Here is a 20,680-nt window from a genome sequence, read left to right as displayed (position 1 = left end):
CTAGATATCAGATTCCAAAGTGAGATATCAGATCAAGATACAGCTTTTTGAAGCAGGTAGGGTACTAAGGAAGCTATAAAACTATCAGAGGAGTAGAGTTGGAGTAGAGAAGGATTGATGAAGAAATTTCTTTGGAGAGACATTTCTGCTGCCTCGCCCATTTTCCCCATGGCACCAGATGCACACAAAGGTGAGGAAGGGGGTGCTACCAGAGAGAGGGAGGCTTTGATGTGTGTCCTCTGAGGTCCTAGAGGCACATGTCTAGAAGCATATGGACAAATATCTGACACATTTCAAAGCCTGTGGCTCTCAGTCTAAGGTATTAGGACAAAGAGAATTGCTAGTGATTTAGAAAGTGCACGCTTCTGGGAGAGAGTGGTCAACAGTAGATGAATCCCAAAGGTAGGAAGGAATATTTGTTCATAGTATAGGATGGAAGGAATGAAGGAAAGTTAATGAAGAAGGGTTCAGCAGCACTCTCAGAGTTTGTTAGATCTACAAATGAGTGATACCAAGTGTGAGAGTGGGTTAACGTTAACATAGTAGTTATCTTAGATCCTGTCCAGTAGGGCCACCTAGAGGGACGGTGGGCTGTCAGCAGAAAGGAAGCTAGAAGTTTCTAGATTGCTAGAGAATGTGGAGAGAATAAGTAGAATAGAATATGTTTGCCAGATTAGTAGAACTGCAGATGACCAGGGCTGGCTTGATGGGATGAGCCCTATGCAGTTGTTTAATGCTCCATACTTGGTTTAATGCTCTGTAGTCGCTATCTTGAAATTCTTAATAATTTTTGAACAAAGGGCGCTATACTTAGTGTGCACTAGGCCATGCAGATTATGTAGCTGGACCTGCAAATGAGAGACTACCCATGTTGAGAGAGTCTCTGCTAAAGCCAGCATGAGAAAAAGAGCTTTAAACATCTGTCAAGCCTGGAGAACTTGACACTGTCTTACAGTGGCGACAGTCAAATGCAAACTTGCAGTATTTTGGTAGGGGCCTGAAGCTATAATTAGTAAGAAGAGGTGGGAGTATTAGGGAGGAACAAGCCATCTGCCACTGCCTATAAACATACCCTAGCCTGGGAGCTGAGGGGAATTGGGGTTGGAAGGGGGTTGTGTGCATGTGTGTAAATACTACCTTTGAATGAAGACTGAAGTCTTGAAAAGAAGAGAACATTCTAATTGAGACTGCGTTTGTGAATGAATGTAAGAAAAATGGGTGTAAGAGTCATGGGGCCTACTGTAATTTACATCCAGAGACAGAGAAACAATCTCCCTCAAATAGTAAATTTTAAAGAGATAGTGGGAGACAAAAATGGAAGTATGTTGTGATCACATTGCTCAATATGCCAGTTATATATAGTAACTTTTTTCTTATATAATCAATCATCTTTGAGCCAACTTTACAGAATGTTTTATATGATTTCTTGGAATTTAGAGACTACATTATTGAAAGCAGTGAGTTTTACATTACTGGTTTTTAAAAAGATGTTAGGAATAATTTTATTAGAATATGTCTTGCCTTATTTTCTTTGTCAGATGTACCCAACCACAACTTCTGTTCTCCATTTTCAAATTCATTATCTTTATAGCTTCCTCTTCCTTGATTACTCAAATTACTGTTGCCTATACAGTACTCGGAGATTATTGCTCCAACTTTTTTTTTTATTGTTTAGTATTTGAAATGGACTGTATATATTGACTCATTTTATTGACTTTATTAAAATGCATATTCTAGATATTTCTGAATCTTGGTTAGAATTTGAAGTTTTTAATGAAATATTTTTAATGCATTTTTTCTCCCTGCACAATTCAGTAAAGTGTTTACCATTTTATTTTGTTACTGTTTCTTCAGAAAGACTTACCTATGTTATTTCTGAGTCACTACATACTGTAAGACCAAAATTTGTAACCCAAGTACTGTATAGATACATTAATATTTTTCCTGTAAAGTGAAATTTTAATGTTTTTTTCAGTATTGCTAACTTTGATTTAATTTAATCTGATCTGCTTTGCATTTTCTTTTATATTGGGGTTGATTTAAAATACTTTGGTTCAGCCTTTCCTCTCTCCTTAGATATTTTTTGAAATGTAGAACTTTATATTTGTCACTACCAGTCAAAGAATGAATTTTGTGTATCTGGTAGACACAAGGCTTACTAATGGATAGATTTTATTCTCCCATGTAGTAGTATATAATAGTACATTTTCTTTTAACAAATATTTCAGTGGTTTTTAAATGATAGCTCCCCTTTGAGCCCTTCTTTTATCCCAGTCTACTCTTTTATAGCTCCTTAAGTGTAAGGATCAGATCTTAAATCATTTTTTAGTAATTATGTTCCTTGTATCATTTATATGATGACATGGATAAGTAGGTACTCAATAAATCAGAGTTGAATACATACTTTTGAAATGAATATGTCGAAAACATTGAGTTAATATGTCTTATATTTTTATAGGCTAACATTTCCAGTGATCACTGGCCACCCTTGGTTCAAGAGGCTACAACGGAGGCCTTGAAACTTTGCTTTTGTCCACTGGCTGTTCTCTTACAAGCTTTGTTACAATTCAACCGCAAAATGGGAGCAAGGTATGAAGAATCTTTGTTCATTTGTTTTCTTGGAATTGCTTTTCCACTTTAAATCCTTCTAGGTAACAATCAAGGAAAGATTTATGATTAGTTTAACAAACTATATTTAACAAACTTTGCTCTTGTTTATATATCTGTATCTACTTTGGAAGAAAGAGCTGATTCTAGAAATCCAGTAAGAGAAAAAGTCTTGTATTTGTTTTAAAAAAATAATTTGGTATACAAATATAGGATATGAGAGGTTTGACATGACAACATATCAAGTGAAGACACCTTGGAGTTTTTGTTCTCCACTATGTTAGGAGGTGCCAACAATGTGATGAGGATTCTAGAAACAAAATCAAAAAGACCCAAATTCAAAGCTATATTAACAAAAGTTCTTGCTAATGCAATAAACTATAAAAAAGTAATAAATATTGAAAAGGCAGAGATATATTATTTATAAATAATGTGGTTTCATATCTAAAAAATACAAAATCTGCCCAGATTAAAATATAAAAATTCTAGCAATATTTTAACTGGAGTTTGGGGATAGTTTCAGATAAATTTGAAGAGAATTACTTAAAGATCATATGGATGAAAAAAACAGGCAAGAATATTTTAAAATTCTGAAAATAGTATCTAGTTCTCATAGATATTACACATAGTACAAAGCAACTATAAATAAAACAATGATTTAGGAGCAGACATTACTGGAACAGAATAGGTGTTATAGAAATAAAGTTTAATACTTATAAATATGTGGCAGAAAACATATTCACAAAATAGAAATTTCAATACCTGTGAAAAGAAGGGAGGGAAAAAAACTAGGGGACTATGGGTGATGGAAGATTAAGACCTTGTGTATGGCTAATTAGAAATTCCAGCATTATTTATTGATATTTTATTTTTGGACATTTTTTGTGTGTTACTATTATAATTTCACCAAGAAATGTTTTATTATGTAACCTTCCTAATGAACTACTTCTGCTGACACTCAGTATGGATGACTTGAAGGCATTATCTCCCTTTTCCCCCAGTAATCTTTTTTAACACCTCCCATAATTTTTATTGCCTTCAAAACCCAGCCCAAGTAAACATAAGATCTAAGAAAAAAGAATATACTTACTATATTATCCCCATACAAAAGCATCTTCAAGGCAAGTTCTTTAGTTTCTGCCTCAAACCAATTGCTACTTATAAAATCCTTCTATTTAGCAGCTCTCAAGTTACTACAATTTGTTGTTTTTACCAGTACAGAAGTTTTTGGAGTCAAAGATGTTAGTAAATTAGGAAAGAAAAAATTAGAACATAACTACAAATCAGCTGTTATTACATCAGCTCACATATCACACACATCTTTGAAAACATACACTAAAAGCCTGACATGATACACTTAGCCTCTAGTGTCGCTGTTAAATATTTCTTCTTCCACTCTATTTCACCTTTGTATTATTTATTGATTTATTTATTTTCTGCCTTCTTTTAAAAAAGATTAGAGGTGGAGCACTCAGAATTGTTCATAAAATAGGGGGACCTTCCCTCATTCTATTTGGAAGGGACTTTATCTGCAAAATGGGAATGATAACAGCAACTACCTAATAAGGTTATTAAATGTGAATATTAAAGATGACCACATGTGTAAAACACTTTGCATAGTACCTAGTGCATGATACTTAATAAATATTAAGCATTATTATATTTATTATTTGAATAAAAAAGTTACGAAGTAATCAAGTACCACATCTGCAAAAGAATGAGAAAGATACTGTGTGTATGAGACTAGTATATGAAATATGTTAATTTTCATGTTTCAAACTAAATGTAAATATCTTTTTCCCAGAGAAACACGACGTCTTTTGGAGAGAGTGGTGTATCAGCCTGGGTATCCCAAATCTATTGTATCAACTGCACGTTGGTACCTACTGAGACACTTATATGCCAAAGATGACTATGAGCTCATTGACGTAAGGCATTGATTTTATTTAAAATATTTTATCTTGGCCCTAAGGGTTTTAGAGTTATTTTCAAAATTATTCCACTTTATGATTGAATTTTTCAAAACAATGACCATGTAGTTCTTTGGCCAACAAAAGACTACAATGTCTGCTGTTGCATCTATTAAAAGTAAAGAAATATTTATGTATATGGCTTGAAGATTAAATATACAGCTTGCATCTTACCATGGGTTAGCTATAAAATTCCCATTTCAATATTGGAATACTGAAAGCTGGGGAACTTTGACATTAATAACAGGACTATTAATGCTGTGTTTAAAACAGTTTAATGTAGATTTATCCTGTATGTGTGCAAGATGCCCTTCTATGAGGAAGCTATATAGATTGAACATCCCTAAGCCAGAATTCCAAAATGCTCCAAAATCCCAAACTTTTTGTGTGCCAACATGATGCTCAAAGGAATGCTCATTGGAGCATTTCAGATTTCAGATTAGAGATGCTTCACCTGTACTAATTTGTTTTTGACATAACCATTTCAAAGGCAGAATCTAAACTGATAGCAAGTATAGAGGTTTTATGGCATTGGTTTAAAACCTTAGGGTCAGATCAGTTGTGAAGTATATTGTAAGTAATCAGATACTAATCATAGGTGGCAAATGGTTTTAATTTTTTATTTTCTGTATTAAAATATAGCAGATTCATGGATATCTTTATATACTTATTGATCAAGGCATTCTTATAAGCTTTTTCATTTTTATTTATTTATTTATTTATTTTTTAAGAGATAGGGTCTCCCTCTGTTGCCCAGGCTGGAGTGCAGTGGCGCTATCACAGCTCACTGCAACTCCTGGGCTTGAACTCCTGGGCTCAAGCCATCCTCCTGCCTCAGCCTCCTGAGTAGCTGGGACTACAGCTGTGCACTCCCACACCCATCTAATTTTTTTTTTATTTTTTAGAGACAAGGTCTCCTTATGTTGCCTAAGCTGTTCTCAAACTCCTGGCCTCAAGCGATCCTTCTGGCCTCAGCCTCCCAAAGTGTTGGGATTATAGGTGGGAGCCACCGCACCTGGCCCTTAAAAACTTTCTTAAGTGAAGGAGAAGGGCAGCATTAGAGGGAGCTTGCATAATTGGCAGTATTTTATCTGTAGACCAGTGAAAATTTTACAAGTTTAAAAGTCATCCATCAGATGTACTGATGGAAGATGTAGCAGAATCTAATGGATGTTCACATTATCTTTGAAAAAATTATTTGACTACTTGCCTTTTCTATAAAGTGTATGTGATAATTTCTGCTCCTCATGGGATAGCGCCGGTATCTAAATATATAAACATGTATGTATCTAAAATTCTTTTGAAAAAGGTAGAGTATATAAAAATGTATTGGATTAAGATTCTCATAACTTTAGCCAACAATTTAAAAAACAATGAAAATTAATGAAAAGATTTTCAGTACCTATAGCATTTTGAAATACTGTTTGCTTCTTGGTGAAAAAAGCAAAGAAATATTAAAAAAGTAAAGAAATATTAAAGAAAACAATGTTTGCAGAAAGGCATTGTAATCAACATATTGCAAACAAAAAAGGTAGAACATTTATGAATATTGGGAGACAATTCACCATGGGTCTCTTGTGTGTGTAAACATCCTGTGAGCAGGAGACCTGACTATCCTTTGTTCCAATCTGTCTTTTCAAGGATATTTGTAGTGAACAGCCTTGGGAGACAGACATAGTATCTCCTTCCAGAGCAAAGGGTAGGCATTCCTGCCCATTATAAAAGACTTAGGTCTCCTAGGCTCAGGGTTTTCCTTTTGTAATGCAACCCACTGCGTATGTGGGAACTATGTGTCCATTCATCTCACCCTGTGAGGCTTAGAGAGCAAGGGAAACAGATGCAAGTATGTTGATGCTCATGCTGCTTGCTGTACCACGAGTAATGAAGACCTTTGTCTCTGACGCAGGAGTCCTATGTCTTCTGGCAGCATCATAGAACTGTGGTGGACTAACTTGTTAGTTTGCAAGTAGAGCAAAATCTCAGACCCTTCACTGTGCTTAGCAATGAACAACCAACAGATGTTTTAATAGTTGAATGATCAGCTGAAATTGAATCTTCTGGTTTGTGGAATTGGTGAAATCATGGAAAGATTTTTTTTGATAAAGCCTAGAACCTAGACCCTAAATCGTAAGCTGTGATTTTAAAAGGGAACAATGTCATTTGGACAATTCTATTCATAAAATGCTCTTTTGGGGTAAGGGTTTAGAGGTAACAATACTATAAACAAAGCTACCAAACAAAACCTTTAATTTTATACAGTACTGACAATAGTAACAATCAAAATGTTGGCATCTATACTAAATTGAATAAATTGTGCTCTACTCTGTTAACCTTGAACAATTTATTGTAGCAAAAGTGAATGAAAAATTGCACAATCACTTTTTGTTATATAATTTGATGTTGCCTTTCAAAACTGCTGCCCTTAGAATACTTGTCTTCTATGAATCTAAATATGGATATTGTTAATAAACAAAATACTAATGTTTCTGTATGTAATTTCTCACAGGTTCTGGTAAACAATGCCAAAACTCACGGAGATACAAGAGCATTGGAACTGAATCAGAAATTGTCTTCACAATAATATTGGATTATTTTATAGGAAGGAAGCAAAGAAAAAACTGTCAAATGAAGCAGAGAATCAAGACTTTTTCCCAAAGCGGCATTTTTAAAAACTATAGTTATAATCATTGATTTTTTTTTTCTTTTTTAAATTTAAAGAAGTTTAAGTTTTTGAGTTAGGAATGTAATTTTCCATTAACTCTTAATCCGAAAAAAATCTTTGGGAAGTCCATAATGAAAGGAAAACCATGATTTTGCTCAACAATTATTTGTAAACCATTATTTTCTGCATCTTGCATGGTGCACAGTAGGATATCTTGTTTTGTAAGCCCTTACAATAAAGCCTTAATAGCCATTTTCTAAATAATATGCAAAAGCACATTAGCACAATGCAGAATTTTCATTTGTTAAAAAACAAATTCAAAGATTCGTCCTATGAATTCTGGAGTTCAGCAGACCAACTCATCATAAAATCCAAATAATCTTGTAACCTATATTGCTAGTGGTTAATCTCAGATTCTACTGAAGAAGCATAATATAAATGTTGGTGAACCTTAGACTCTAATGGATGTGATTATATAATTCAAAACACTCAGGTGTATTGTTGCATTTAAAAACATTAATGGAACATTTTGTAAAGTAAAGCTATCAATATTTAATTGATCATGTAGTTTCTTCAATTATGATGAAAAGACTGGAACTTTCTGAAATAAAACAGAAATACAGTGTCTTTATAGTATCAATATCAGACATAATTTGTAAATTTCAAATTTTAAACCGGGAAAACAGTTATCTTTTTTTTCAAAAAACCCTTTACATATATGAAGAAACTATGTCATTTTGAATTTGTCATTTTAAAATTGTCTTCAGACATTTACATATATCATTTATTATATAAAAATATGTGGTTATATAATTTATGTGGTTTTTCTAAACCAACAGCTTCACAATGTTACTTTGTGAGATAATATAAATTGATGATATTCTGTAATTAATTTGTACTTCAGAGTTTAATCTGTTGAACTGAACTGTAATCTTGTGTTTCCCAAATTTGACTGAACATTATAATCATTCAGACCTATGCAATCAGAATCTTTCAGGAGGGGGGAAGGCCGAGGACTCTGCATTTTAAAGGTATGAGTAAAAAATTCTAATGTTCATTCAGATTTGTGAACCACTGGATTAATCCAATGATGATTTTTCTGTTTATTTCCTTTAGCAAGATTAAGCACATGCCAGTCTCTGCCCATTTCTTCCTTATCTCCATAACTGTCAAACTGATTCAGTGCTTTCTATAGCTGGCTCACAGACTTAGCCAAAGATGTGCTGCAAAAGGCTGCCTGTGCAATCCTGGCGCCCACGCCCTCCTGTTCCCTCAGGGAAACACTTCAGCCTTTTCCTTCAGAATGGGTTGATTCCATTTGCCTAAATGCTTTGGATTCAGTTCTTGTCTTCCCTCTACTTGCTGGGGTATCCTTTGCTTTACAAGGTTACTTCTGCCTAGAGTGTGGACTTGGTTTTAGCCTTTGCTTCAGGCCCATAATCAAGTGGTAACCTTTTGACTTGACTCCGTTGCCAAATTCTGGCTTTCAGGGACCTCAGGTCCAGAGTTGGCAAAACACCTTTGTTAATACCATCTTCGGTCATTTTTTTTTTTACATTTATGTGCACACATCCTCTCTCAACTTTTGTTTGTTGCTATCTTTTCAAATTGCTACCCAGTTACTGTGAGCCTCTAATCATTTCTAATTATATAAATTTTGTGGAGCTTTACTTTGTGCCAGACCTAGGCTAAGTGTTCTTAACGTCATCATTTAATACTAGTTTATAAAAGAGAGTGGTGCTAAATAGCATGCGTAAAGCAAAAAAAAAAAAATTCAAAATGAATCAGTGTTGTCAGATTCGAGAAACCTCTAAAAGTGGCCAGAGTTTCCTTTTGGAGTTTATACGTAAATTTAATTAGAGGAACTAAATTAAAAGTTATTTTCTGAAGTACCAATATTTAGCATTCATATTAGTATTTCATTATTTTTGTTATACTTTATTTGAAAATTGTGCATTTTTAATTTTTTTATCCACCATTTTCTATTATTGATTAATTAGATGTTTATAGACTAGTTTGGCATCTAATAATACTTTCCTATGGGAAAAACATTTCAGCTTACAAGTAAACTTTTGGAACACAATCTATTTGTTTGGGATCACTTACCGTATTTCTTGGTCCCTTCTATTAATTTCTGGTCAAGAAAAAAACTCTTAATTTAAAATACTGTGCTCTTTTTTCACTTAACAAAAAGAACTGTTGACAAACTTCCTTTAATTTAGGATTCTACACAGAATAAGATTGGCTAGAAATACTCAGGTTATACATTAAGGTATTTAAAAGATGTGGTTATTTAAAATAGTGTGAAACATTAGGTAAATATTTACTAGCATATAATATATGAATATGAAAGGATACATACTTGGTTGCTGCATGGAAAGTTTGGTATCTGCTTTGGGGAAATTTATAGCAACAGAAAAGTGAAGCATATTTTGGCATATGAGTCAGTGTGGCCTGAAGATCCATTTTAGTTTTTGCACATTAAAAAGTGTGGAAACTTTGTTTTGACAAACTTGACTGTTGTCTCTCTACACGTCTTCCTTTCTCCCTCGTTAGTTGTTAATTGATACAAAACTTCTCAGGCCTCCATGCTGCTTTTTGGAAGGTGTAGCACTCAGCTGCTGGTTATAAATTGACCCTCAATTTGCAGGAGAGTTTTTTTGTTTTGCTTTTATTTTTGTACTTTAAGAAGATACATTTGTGTATCATATACAGGTACAATAATTTTTCCATGTATATTTTTTAAGACTTTTCATATAGATGAAATAAAAAGAAAATTCTCATGCCCCATTTTTGGTTTAGAAAATGTATCCACTAAGATTTATTATACCTCAATACTACTCATGATGTCAGGCTGTCCCTGTGCTATAATAATGGGTTTTTCATTTCTTTGGCTGATTAGGAGCTTTTTGAATAGCAGCATTTTAAATTCTGACATACCTAAACAAATAATCTCTATAATATTTTTATAAATGCTAAACTATCTTTAAACCTCAGTGTTTTGAAGTAGGAAAATTAAGATTTAGTATCTCTTTAACAAATAGCTGTTATGAAACATTTGAAATATTTTTGTCTTATTAATTCTGAACTTAGAATTGAAAATACCTATTTGTTTCAGTGAAGGGAAATGGTGCCAATAATAATTAAATTAAAATTGAAGTGTCCACCAAAACAGGGGTTGGGTTTCCTATTAGATCATTAGACTGTTAAAATAATTTACATGTCATGATCTCTGTTGAGTTTGAATCAGTAAAAAAGTTCATTTGAGTTTCACTCTTCACCAATACTTTCCTTGTATATAGTACTTACTATAAACAGATTTCAATTATGTTAATTTCCTGGAGATAAGCATTTTTTTCATTGCCCACCTTATCTTGCAGTTTCTGCTTGTGGTAGGCAGAATAATGGCCCTCAGAAATATTCATGCCTAATCCCCAGAGCTTGTGAAGACATGGCAGAGGTACTTTGCAGATGTGATTGAGAGTACAGACCTTGAGATAGGGAGATATCCTGGCTTATCTAGGTGGATCCAATTTAATCACAAGTGTCCTTAAAAATGGAGAATATTTAAGAGAGAGATGACAATGGAAGAAGGTCAGCGAGATTTGACATTGCTGGCTTTGAAGATGGGGAAAGGGAACATCAGCCATGGAATGAAGTAGATTCTGAAAACAAAAAAAAAAAACAAGAAAACATGCTCCTGTAGAACCCCCAGAAAGGAATGGCGACGCTGCTGACAGCTTGATTGTAGCCTGGTGAGACGCATGCCGGACTTCTGACTCACAGAACTATAAGATAATAAATTTGTTGCTTTAAGCCACTAAGCTTGTGATAATTTGTTATGGTAGCAATGGAAAATTAGTACACTGCTCTTTGTGTATGCTGTAAAAATGAATACACAGTCCTTTAAATTTGAATTTCACAAGATCACTGAGATTGGAGATCATCATCTAAATCGTTGCCAAAAAAGGGGTGAGCAAAGATGATGAATTATTAAAAATGATTACTTGCTGCGAAAATATAAATGTCAAAAATACTTGCCTCTTAAGATGTACGTGGCTGTTCATTTTTATAATAGTTAATGTCTGAACTATTTTTGCCCAACGTGCTACTTACAGCACAGTATGACCAATGCTTTGACAAGTACTTTAATTCTCTTTAAAAGAAACTGGATTAAATTATACTCACAAAACCTAAGTAGTGTGCTTCAAACTGAGTTTCAATATTGAATGGATGCGTGACTGGATAAGTCTTGGCCTTTAGTTTTAATCTGAATTTATAAAATCAGGGCCTTAAGCTAGATTTCTGATAGCAACATTCTGTTGTAAAGTCACCAAGGTTTCCCAAGTCAGAATGAACTGAAACAAAATATTGAAATAAACTGCTTGGCGCGGCACCTATGAAGCAGCAACTGTGGTTTCCACTGAACAGGGGGACTAGAACCCCTTTGCAAAGAGACCTATACTGTTGAGAAGGAAAGTAGTCCTATACTCAGAATACTTTGATGGAAGCCAGCATCTGTGAATGGTTGAAAGTAATTACATGTGTCTGCTACTTGACAAATAGATTGTACTTCTTACAGAAAGACCACCCACATTAAATAAAACATTCACATTGCTTTATTATCTCACTTCCCAGGTGACTTAAATAACTTGAGTTTCTGAGACTCTACCTTTGTAATGCCATTTCCTCCTCTTTGAATCATACAAGATACAGTCGCTTAGTCTCTGTAGAGAAAAAATGCTGCATACTTTAATACCAAGCAGTCAGGAGCTTTTCTAGGAGACCGCTATATACTGATTTAAAAGTTCTAATCTTGATTGATTAGTTCAATTTAATAGATCAAGAAATGGAAAATACTGTACAAATAGTCTTTGTATACATGCTAGCTTCAGAAGTTTGGAAATTAGGCTGAGAAGAAGTCCAGTGATATGGGGAAAAAAGGCAAGTACAGGTTTTATCTTTGCAGACTGAGTTATGTGTTTTCTTGTCAATGTGCATCCCTGGCAGTGCTAATTTCTCTTGTGTTTGGGGCGCACATTACTTTGGGGACAAGAGAAAGCCAAATAGAGCAGAAGGTTTTTCATGTGGAAAGGAGGAGGAGGTTAGGCAGAGGAAAAAAAGCGTTGCTGAGAAGGCAAATTTATATTGTTAAAAGCAGCTTCTGTAAGGTGGAAATAAATATATTTTTGAATTGCTTGAGGTCAGCCCTACAGTGCCTCAGAAGAAGTGCTGTGTATATGGTTGGGAGGTTTTCCTAAGAAATAGGTTCAGAATAAATAGTTACTAGCTAACTAGACCTAGATTTACAATAAGCAGTGGTGAATAATTTGTGAGTATTAGGAAATATGTAGGCAGCAAAAAGCTTTGGTGCTAGTCAAGTAGCTTCTAAGAAAGTCTACATAAGACCTAGCATTAAGAAGGATCTTGATACTGTTCCAGCCAACCATTTCCTTCAGGAGAGGAACTTTTTGTGCTTATGAGGTAGTGATTATTACCCACCAGGTGATTCCCCACAAAGCAACCAGGGACTTACAGGCAGCAATAGATGGAATACCTACTATGTGCCAAGCTCTTTATTACCTCATTTAATTTGCACATCATTTTTACAGTAGATATTATCCTTATTTTATAGACCAATAATTTTTAAAGCGGGATCAGAGAAATTAATTAACTCTTCTAAATTTGTCTATATCCTTATGCAAACAGAATCTGGTGCCAAAGATAATTTCTGATACTGTTGTCAAATTTTGTTAATAATTGCTGTCAACTCAAAGAAATGTGTAAGGGTTGAGGTATGTGTCTTTGAGACTGACTCAGTTATCTTACCAAGCTATATTTAGATGCTACCATTTACTTTTTTGTACTATAAGAATTCTAGGAAGCACCTTAGGAGGAAAGGAATCTTCTCCAAAGGACTAACTTTGGAAATTTAACCCTATGTAGAGATAAGGAATACTCTATCCTTGTTATATTTTGAACTTGACATAAACCAAGGCTAAAGTGAATTAATTGGTTGATTTAATCCTTTATATCACAAGTGCCAGCCCTTAGTTTTCTCTATGGCTTTTCCCAACTTCGTCCCAAAGTTCAGCTTTCTTTTGGCCCTCATATGTCTTAGCTACCTAGACATTTTCATGTTTTTGAAGGACCTTGTTCTCCTTTGGTTATCAACTAATCCCTGCAGGGCAGGTAGTTGATTAAAGCTCATGGGTATATGTTTGTTCCTTCCTTCATCCTCTCCTTCTTCAACCTATCCACCCATCCTACATTTTTTGAAGATTTAGTGTTGGTGCAGTGAATACTTGTGGCAGCCTTTAAGTGCTAAGTGATGGAATTTAGTCATAGAGACTAGTTAGATTCCTTGGTTTGGAGTCATTTCAGGTTGCAGGGGTGGGAGTTTGTCCAGTACCGTGTAGGCTCCGCCCCACTTGAAATCCGTCTTGAATGTTTGCCTTGTGAACACAGTGCATTACTTTTTTGTAGATGCATCTGCTAGTTGGATACTAATGGCTTTTACCTGGCTGTAATGACTATTGGGTTTGCTTTGGTGGCCAAGACTTACGGAGGAAATATGCTTCACTGGACATTGGCATCAGCACCTTGAGCATCTCCAGTCAATGTCCATAATGTTTCTTCAGCTGTTAGCCTCCCTCCCCAGAGACAATAGGAAGATGTACTTTTAAAATAGAAGAATATTTCTTCATTATAATTTTGTTCCAGAAGAAATCTATATTTTGCAGTTCTCTCTACTTTTGTCCATTGCTAGCATTATTGCAAGCCAAGGTATGTCTTCTCATACACAATAAAAGGAACTTTTCCTTTTTTAAGCTCAAGTATGTTTAGGTACTGATCTGAATCAGAGTTATATGAAAGAGTGCCATGGAACTTGTCGTCTTGTCCCATAAAAATCAAAAGTTCTGTTTATTTTTATTAATACCATTTATCAGATACAGTACCTGCTATGTATCAGACACTAATATTAGATGGTCTGCATATATTTAGAGAAACAGTATAGAATAATGTTTAAGAACAAGTTCTTTGGACTGGTGAGTTCAAATCTTGGCCCCAAAATTTACTAGCAGTGTGACCTTTACATAAGTTACCTGACCTCTCTGTGCCTCAGTAATAGACCTCTGGTAGATTAAATGAGTTCATCCATGGAAAGTGCTTTGAGCAGCCTCTAATAACTGGTAATAGCTCAGTAATGTTTCTTCTAATTCAATACAATAGTCTAATACAAGGCAGGTATTGTGATCCCCAGTTGGTCTTTTTCACAAGACTAAATTCCCTAAGGGCAAGGTCCATGTTTAGTTTGTTTAATACTGTATCCACAGTCTTAACACATGAATATATGGAGACTGGAAAGATATAAAAAGTAATACCCCACAAAAAGTTTGGAGGTCCCGTTTGTTAGATAACGCATGTGTGTATGTGTGTGTGCATGTATTATAGATCAAGTTTTTCCTTCTTGGGGTTTTTGGATGCTAATTGCTGCTACTATGGGTAAAGCCAAAATAAGTGAGCTCTTGTTTGGAAAGTTTCTATAGAAGAGGGTGGAGCTGCTGGTGTCTGGAGCACTCAGGGGATGCTATTTCTTTGACCACAACGTCTTAGGCTCTGGGCATTGCTGCTGTCTTGGCTATCAGATGGTGAGCATATCGATCTCACAATGGGCTGAGAAAGCAGTTACCTGTGAGGCAGAAGGTGAGCGATTTTTCCTTTGTCTTTAATGGGGAAACAAAACACTTTGAACATTATTTAGTTTTCAGTATGCATAATTTCATGATTTTTTCCCCAAGAAAACAGGTTTAAATTTTTTATTGCATATATTTAAGGTGTATAGTGTGTGTTTTGGTACACATTGTGATTAACCATAATCAAGCTATTTAATATATACATCACCTCACATAGTTAACATTTTTGTGTGTGTTAAGATCTAATCTCTTGGCAAATTTCAAATATACAGTACATTATTATTAACTATCATCACCATGCTGTATATTATTAGATCTCCAGTACTTATTCATCTTATGACTTAAAGTTTGTACCCTTTGACTGAAATCCCCCATTTGCCCCAACTCCCAGCCTCTGGCAACTACTGTTTTAGTCTTTGTTTATTTCTATGAGTTTGATGTCTTTAGATTCCACATATAAATGAGATATGCAGTATTTGTCTTTCTGTGCCTGGACTCTTATTTCACTTAACATAATGCCCTCTAAGTTCATTCATGTTGTCACAAATGGCAGAATTTCCTTTTTAAAGCTTGACTAATATTCCATTATATGTATATGTACACACACACACACACACACACTCCCTATATTTCCTTTATCCATTTATCTGTCAATGGACACTTCGTTTGTTTCCATATCTTGGGTATTGTGAGTAATAATGCAGTGAACATGGGAGTGTAAATATCTCTTCGACAAAATGATTTCATTTCCTTTAGATATATACCAAGAAGTGAATTGTATGGCAGTTCTATTTTTAGTTTTTTGATCAATTTCCATACTGTTTTCCATAATGGCTGTACCAATTTACAATCCCTCCAACAGTGTACAAGGGTTCCCTTTTCTCTACATCCTCACCAACATGTTATAATAGTCCTTTTAACTGGTAAAGTGCTGATATATCACTATTGTTTTGGTTTGAATTTCTCTGATTATTAATGATGTTGAGTACCTGTTGGCTATTTGTATCTCTTCTTTGGGAAAATGTCTATTCAGATCCTTTACCCATTTTTTAAATCAGGTTATTTGTTTATTTGCTGTTGAGTTGTATGAATTCCTTACGTGTTTTGTAAATTGGCCCCCATCAGGTATATGGTTTGCAAATATTTTCTCCCATTCCATAGGTTGTCTTTTCATTTTGTTGTTTCCTTTGTTGTGCGGAAACTTTTTAGTTTGATGTAGTCTGACTTGTTTATTTTAGCTTTTGTTGCCTGTGCTTTTGGTGTTATATCCAAAAAGTCATTGCCAAGACCAATGTCAAGGTGCTTTTCCCCTATGTTTTCTAAGAGCAGGTTTTGATGAGATGAAGGAAATGGCAGGAAATGCTGGGAGGCAGCAGAACCCTTAAAACTATCCAAGACTGCTGAAATGGTTTGTACATAAAGTGAGAACTACCTGAGATATTTTAACATATGCCTCAAGTCTACAGGATGGATCTGGATTGTAGATTCTACAATGCTGAAACATCATCTTGTAATTGTGGAGAGAGAAATCTGACATTTCCCAAAGGATTAAGTAATATTGTTTGACATAGAATAAAGTGCCACATATATTGAGCTACTCTAGGAGGATCGTTCACATTTATTATCTTTTTGGATCAATGACAAAATAAATGGAAGAGGAGGGAGGCCCAGTGCTCCTTGGTCCCTTGAGGAGAGGTGAATTTACTTTAAAACAATAGCTCTTGAGCTTCAGAGCCACTCACTTGCATAAGCCCTAGTCAAGTATTTATAAGGTCATTGTAAAATTTGCAGAAGACATTTTAACCACAATTGATTAAGACCACTGCCTCTTTCCACTCCCACTTCCTTTGATGTCAGGTGGTGGCACTGGAGTGGCTATGGCATTTTTGGATCCAACTAAAGAGCAGTTGAGTTGGGGATACGTTTGGATTAGAGAGATACATTCATGTTGTTCACAGTCACTTCTGTATGGAGTTACTACTAGCTGTCCTGCTGTAGCAATGGATTCAAGAAATATTCCTACAGACTTCTGTGTCAACTCACCTAGCATCATGACAGGACATCAGCAACAAAGCCAAACTACATAAGCTTTAGGTCCTACAAAAGCTGCGTCCACCCTCTCACTGGGCATAGTTCTTGGGCCATCTAGAGTCTGCAAACCTGTGAACAACCCAACTTGGTATCCCAAGTAGGAGAATGGTGGCAGAGGATCCTTTGAGCCTTAGATCTGCCCTGCATGGTGGTATCCTAGTCAACACTAATGAAAGAGATCCATTCTGGGAAAACTTTTGGCTTGATCTTACACTATTATTTGAACTATAGAGCATTTTTACTTACAAGGAAAAAAATGCACCACATATATTTTTCTACTTGTTGTGTATCCTCTCTGCTTTTGTAGCCATGTTTATAGAGTAAAAAGTTAGTATGAGTGAGAAGACTTGGCCCTTGGTCTATATGAATTCCTAATTTAACCCTTCTTACAACCATTTATTTAGTTCATTACAAAGAGTTAGTCTTTCAGCCTAGTATATTTGTATAAAAATATATTTTTACTGGAAACAAAAATATTGTAAAAATATAAAAGCTTTGATAAATGCTTAATGTAGAAAGTAGAAGTTGTTCATAATAGAATCACTGCTAAGTTTGTTGTAAATTCTTAACCTTTTGGGCATACTATATATACATACTGTGTTTAACTTATTTTAAAACATTTTATATGGCTGGTCATAGGAGAATCACTTGAGGCCAGGAGTTCGAGACCAGCCTGGGCAACATTGCAAGACCCTGTCTCTACAAAAAAATTAAAAAATAAGCTGGGTGTGGTGGCACATGCCTGTAGTTCCAGCTACTTGGGAGGCTGAGGCAGGAGGATCACTTGAGCTAAGTTGGAGTGAAGTTCAAAGTTACAGTGAGTTATGATTGTACCACTGCACTCCAGCCTGGGTGACACAGTGAGACCTTGCCTCTAATAAATAAGTGAATAAATGAATGAAACAAATAGTTAAAAAACCATTTTATGACAAAAGTGGGGTCATATCCATATTACTTTGAAACTTGCTTTTTCTACCTAACAGTTTATCTTGGATATCTTTCTGTATTCTTTTTTAAGGGCTTTATAGTATTATTTTTGTCTGGTAATACCATTAACTAGGTCAATCAATTTTTTATATTTGGGGCTTTTTCCAGTTTTTTTACTATAACAAATGATGCCTATATATATATGTGTATATACACATATATATACTGAGCATTCTTATTCATATATCTTTGCATATTTGGGGAGGTTTTTTTTCCCTGTAATATAAATTTCTAGCCATGGAATTGCAGGATCAAAAGATATATACATTTAAAAATGTTAACAGATGTTTTCAACAGATGTTTACTCTTTATATCATTGTACCAGCTCATAGACTCGCCAATAATGTACGAATGGGCACATTTATCTCCACCCTTGTCAATCCAATATTATCAATTACTTCAATCTTTGCCAATCTGAAAATGGTAGCTAAGGGTTCCTTTAATTTTTATTTATTTAATAGGAAAATTGAACATCTTTTCATACCTTCATTGATTATTATATTCCTCTGTGACTTGTCTGCTCATATCCTTTGCCTATTTTGAAAAAAAAAAAAAAAGACATTGGATTTACATATTATTGGGGAACCTGTGGCCTCAAGGCCACGTGTGGCCCTCCAGATCCCCAAGTGCAGCTCCTTGACCCAATCCGAACTTCACAGAACAAATTCTTTTAATAAGTGAAGGGTGAAGTTATCACTCTTCTTCCCTAAGTCAAGAAAAGAGCCTAAGTCTGAAACAAGAGTCCCCTTGCCAGACTTCCAAAATGCTCTTGTTCTAGCAGAGAGTGCATACCGTGAATAGTTTGTTTTTATTTTTCATGGTTTTACTGCTCAATATCAAGCTCTACATTTAACATTTATATTTAGAAAAGTTAGACATTTTAATTTTTTAGGATATTAGTGTTTTTGAAATACTTCTAGATTTAGCACCTAGGTCAAATTTTGTTGGATATTTTTCATGGAAGCTGTTATATTTTCTTATTTTGTATGAGTTAGATCTTATTCATAATTCTAATACATATTAAGTAAAGTGAAAATATATTTTAAATATGCTGAAGTTAGACTTCCTATAAACAATGGGATTGTTAGAGAAGGAAAACCTCTGGATCAGAACTTGCAAATTGACAGCCCACTGGTTATATCTTCTCCACAGGAATGTCCCTCATAGTTTAAGAATTATTTTGAACTAGTTGCTAAGGGTTAAAAATGGAGTTTATCTTGAAAAATGGAATTTTTGACAATAATGGACTATATACATGTCAGTAATGAACTGCAACTACATTGTGGCTATTATTTTTAGACTAAGTGGTTTCCAATTTGCCACAGTTCCTGACATTCTTTAATGTTTTACACCTGGCTTACTTCACTCACGTACCTGTGTACATTGCCCTTTTTTATTTGTAGACAAATAAAAAATATCAAAATGCATGTATGTGAGGAATTCCTTAGTTTTTTTTTTTCATTAAATCAAGACATCAAAAGCTTCTTTGCTTTATTGTTTATTTTTCTGGTACATTCATCTCCTTAAGAGGTGGTGAGAAATACAGAGACATTAGAAGCAGCAAACATCTCAGAGATACGAACTTTCATCTTTAGAACTTTTCCCAACAAACCACTCCATTGGCTGGTGAAAAAGATGACTGGAAAGATTTATATTTCCTGGAGTTCCACTATCTTACGCTGTAATTTCTTTAGATCTTTCTGTACTTTATATTTCTCTAAATCCATCTTTGTTTTCTGTATTTGTTGGAGGGAGCTGAGAGAGTCATGAACCGATTTAAATCCTGGGAGAGCATAAGAGAATAGGTATACTTAATGCATTGGTACTTTTTTTCTTTTTTAACAAAAGTTGCTAATCAGCAGTCCTGCCATAATTGGTCATCATTTAATTCAATGCAAATTAAATTCCATTAAGACCAATCTAAAAATGTATATAATCCATTTCTTGTGTTATGAAAATGCGTTAGCAATAGTGTTTCAACTTGTATCTGCTTTCATCGTGAAATTTTAATTATTTTCCTTTGCCCCCTCCAAATATATTGAACAATGAAAAGATTCTACATTTCAAGACATAAATTTAAAATATTTTCTTCTTTTTGTAAGCTTTGACAAGAGATTTGTGTGATCTCTCTTTTTTTATTATTCTTGTTACCAAATTGAAGGTAAAGATAACAGATGAAAGTTTAACACGTTGACTGCCATGTGAGCTGTATTTAACTCAAGCTAGTTTTGAGCCTGGGGCCTCGTGAAGCAAAACCCTGCCGTTGGTTCGTGAAAATCTTATTTGTTGATGTTCTTATTGTTACAATTAATACTGACAATTTAATTCTAAAAATGTGGATTGTGTTGCATATAACTAAAGCACAGAAAACAATAAAAAATAACAAATTAGAAAGGATCGTTTTGTTTTAATAAAACAGCGTGGCCCCAGGGAAAATTTTTTTTTTCTAGTGTGGCAGTCAATGTGTTAAAACTTCTCTGAAAGTAACTATTTGAGAGACTAAGGAGCAGCCACCTGCTGCCCTCCTCCCTGCCAACACTTTGTCTTTTTCTCATGCACATCTAGTCCTCATGACCTGAGACCTACCAGACCTCAAGCTTCTTAGGCTACAGCCCATTTCTTATTTACTGGGACCTTTCATGTAGTTGTTTCTCAACACGTTTTTC

General features: G+C 34.7%; 2 protein-coding genes across 3 annotated transcripts in view; one reads left to right on the top strand and one right to left on the bottom strand.

Moving 5' to 3' along the window:
* Positions 1-7,737, top strand: part of SKIC3 (SKI3 subunit of superkiller complex) — a 73,512-nt gene extending 65,775 nt beyond the window's left edge. For both annotated transcript variants that reach the window (XM_069491896.1, XM_069491897.1), the window contains 3 exons: positions 2,459-2,589; positions 4,412-4,535; positions 7,084-7,737. In XM_069491896.1, the coding sequence (XP_069347997.1) occupies positions 2,459-2,589; positions 4,412-4,535; positions 7,084-7,158 (330 nt within the window). In that variant the 3' untranslated portion in view covers positions 7,159-7,737. The remainder of the gene's footprint in view (positions 1-2,458; positions 2,590-4,411; positions 4,536-7,083) is intronic.
* An 11,926-nt stretch (positions 7,738-19,663) lies between these two features.
* FAM81B (family with sequence similarity 81 member B) overlaps positions 19,664-20,680 on the bottom strand; it is a 61,598-nt gene continuing 60,581 nt past the window's right edge. The window contains 1 exon segment of the mRNA XM_069492727.1: positions 19,664-19,797. Coding sequence (XP_069348828.1) covers positions 19,664-19,797 — 134 coding nt within the window.

Source organism: Eulemur rufifrons, chromosome 17, assembly GCF_041146395.1.
Source record: "Eulemur rufifrons isolate Redbay chromosome 17, OSU_ERuf_1, whole genome shotgun sequence".
NCBI lineage: Eukaryota > Metazoa > Chordata > Mammalia > Primates > Lemuridae > Eulemur > Eulemur rufifrons.
Note: the sequence above shows the minus strand (reverse complement) of the source record. Positions and strands in the feature narration are given on the sequence as shown.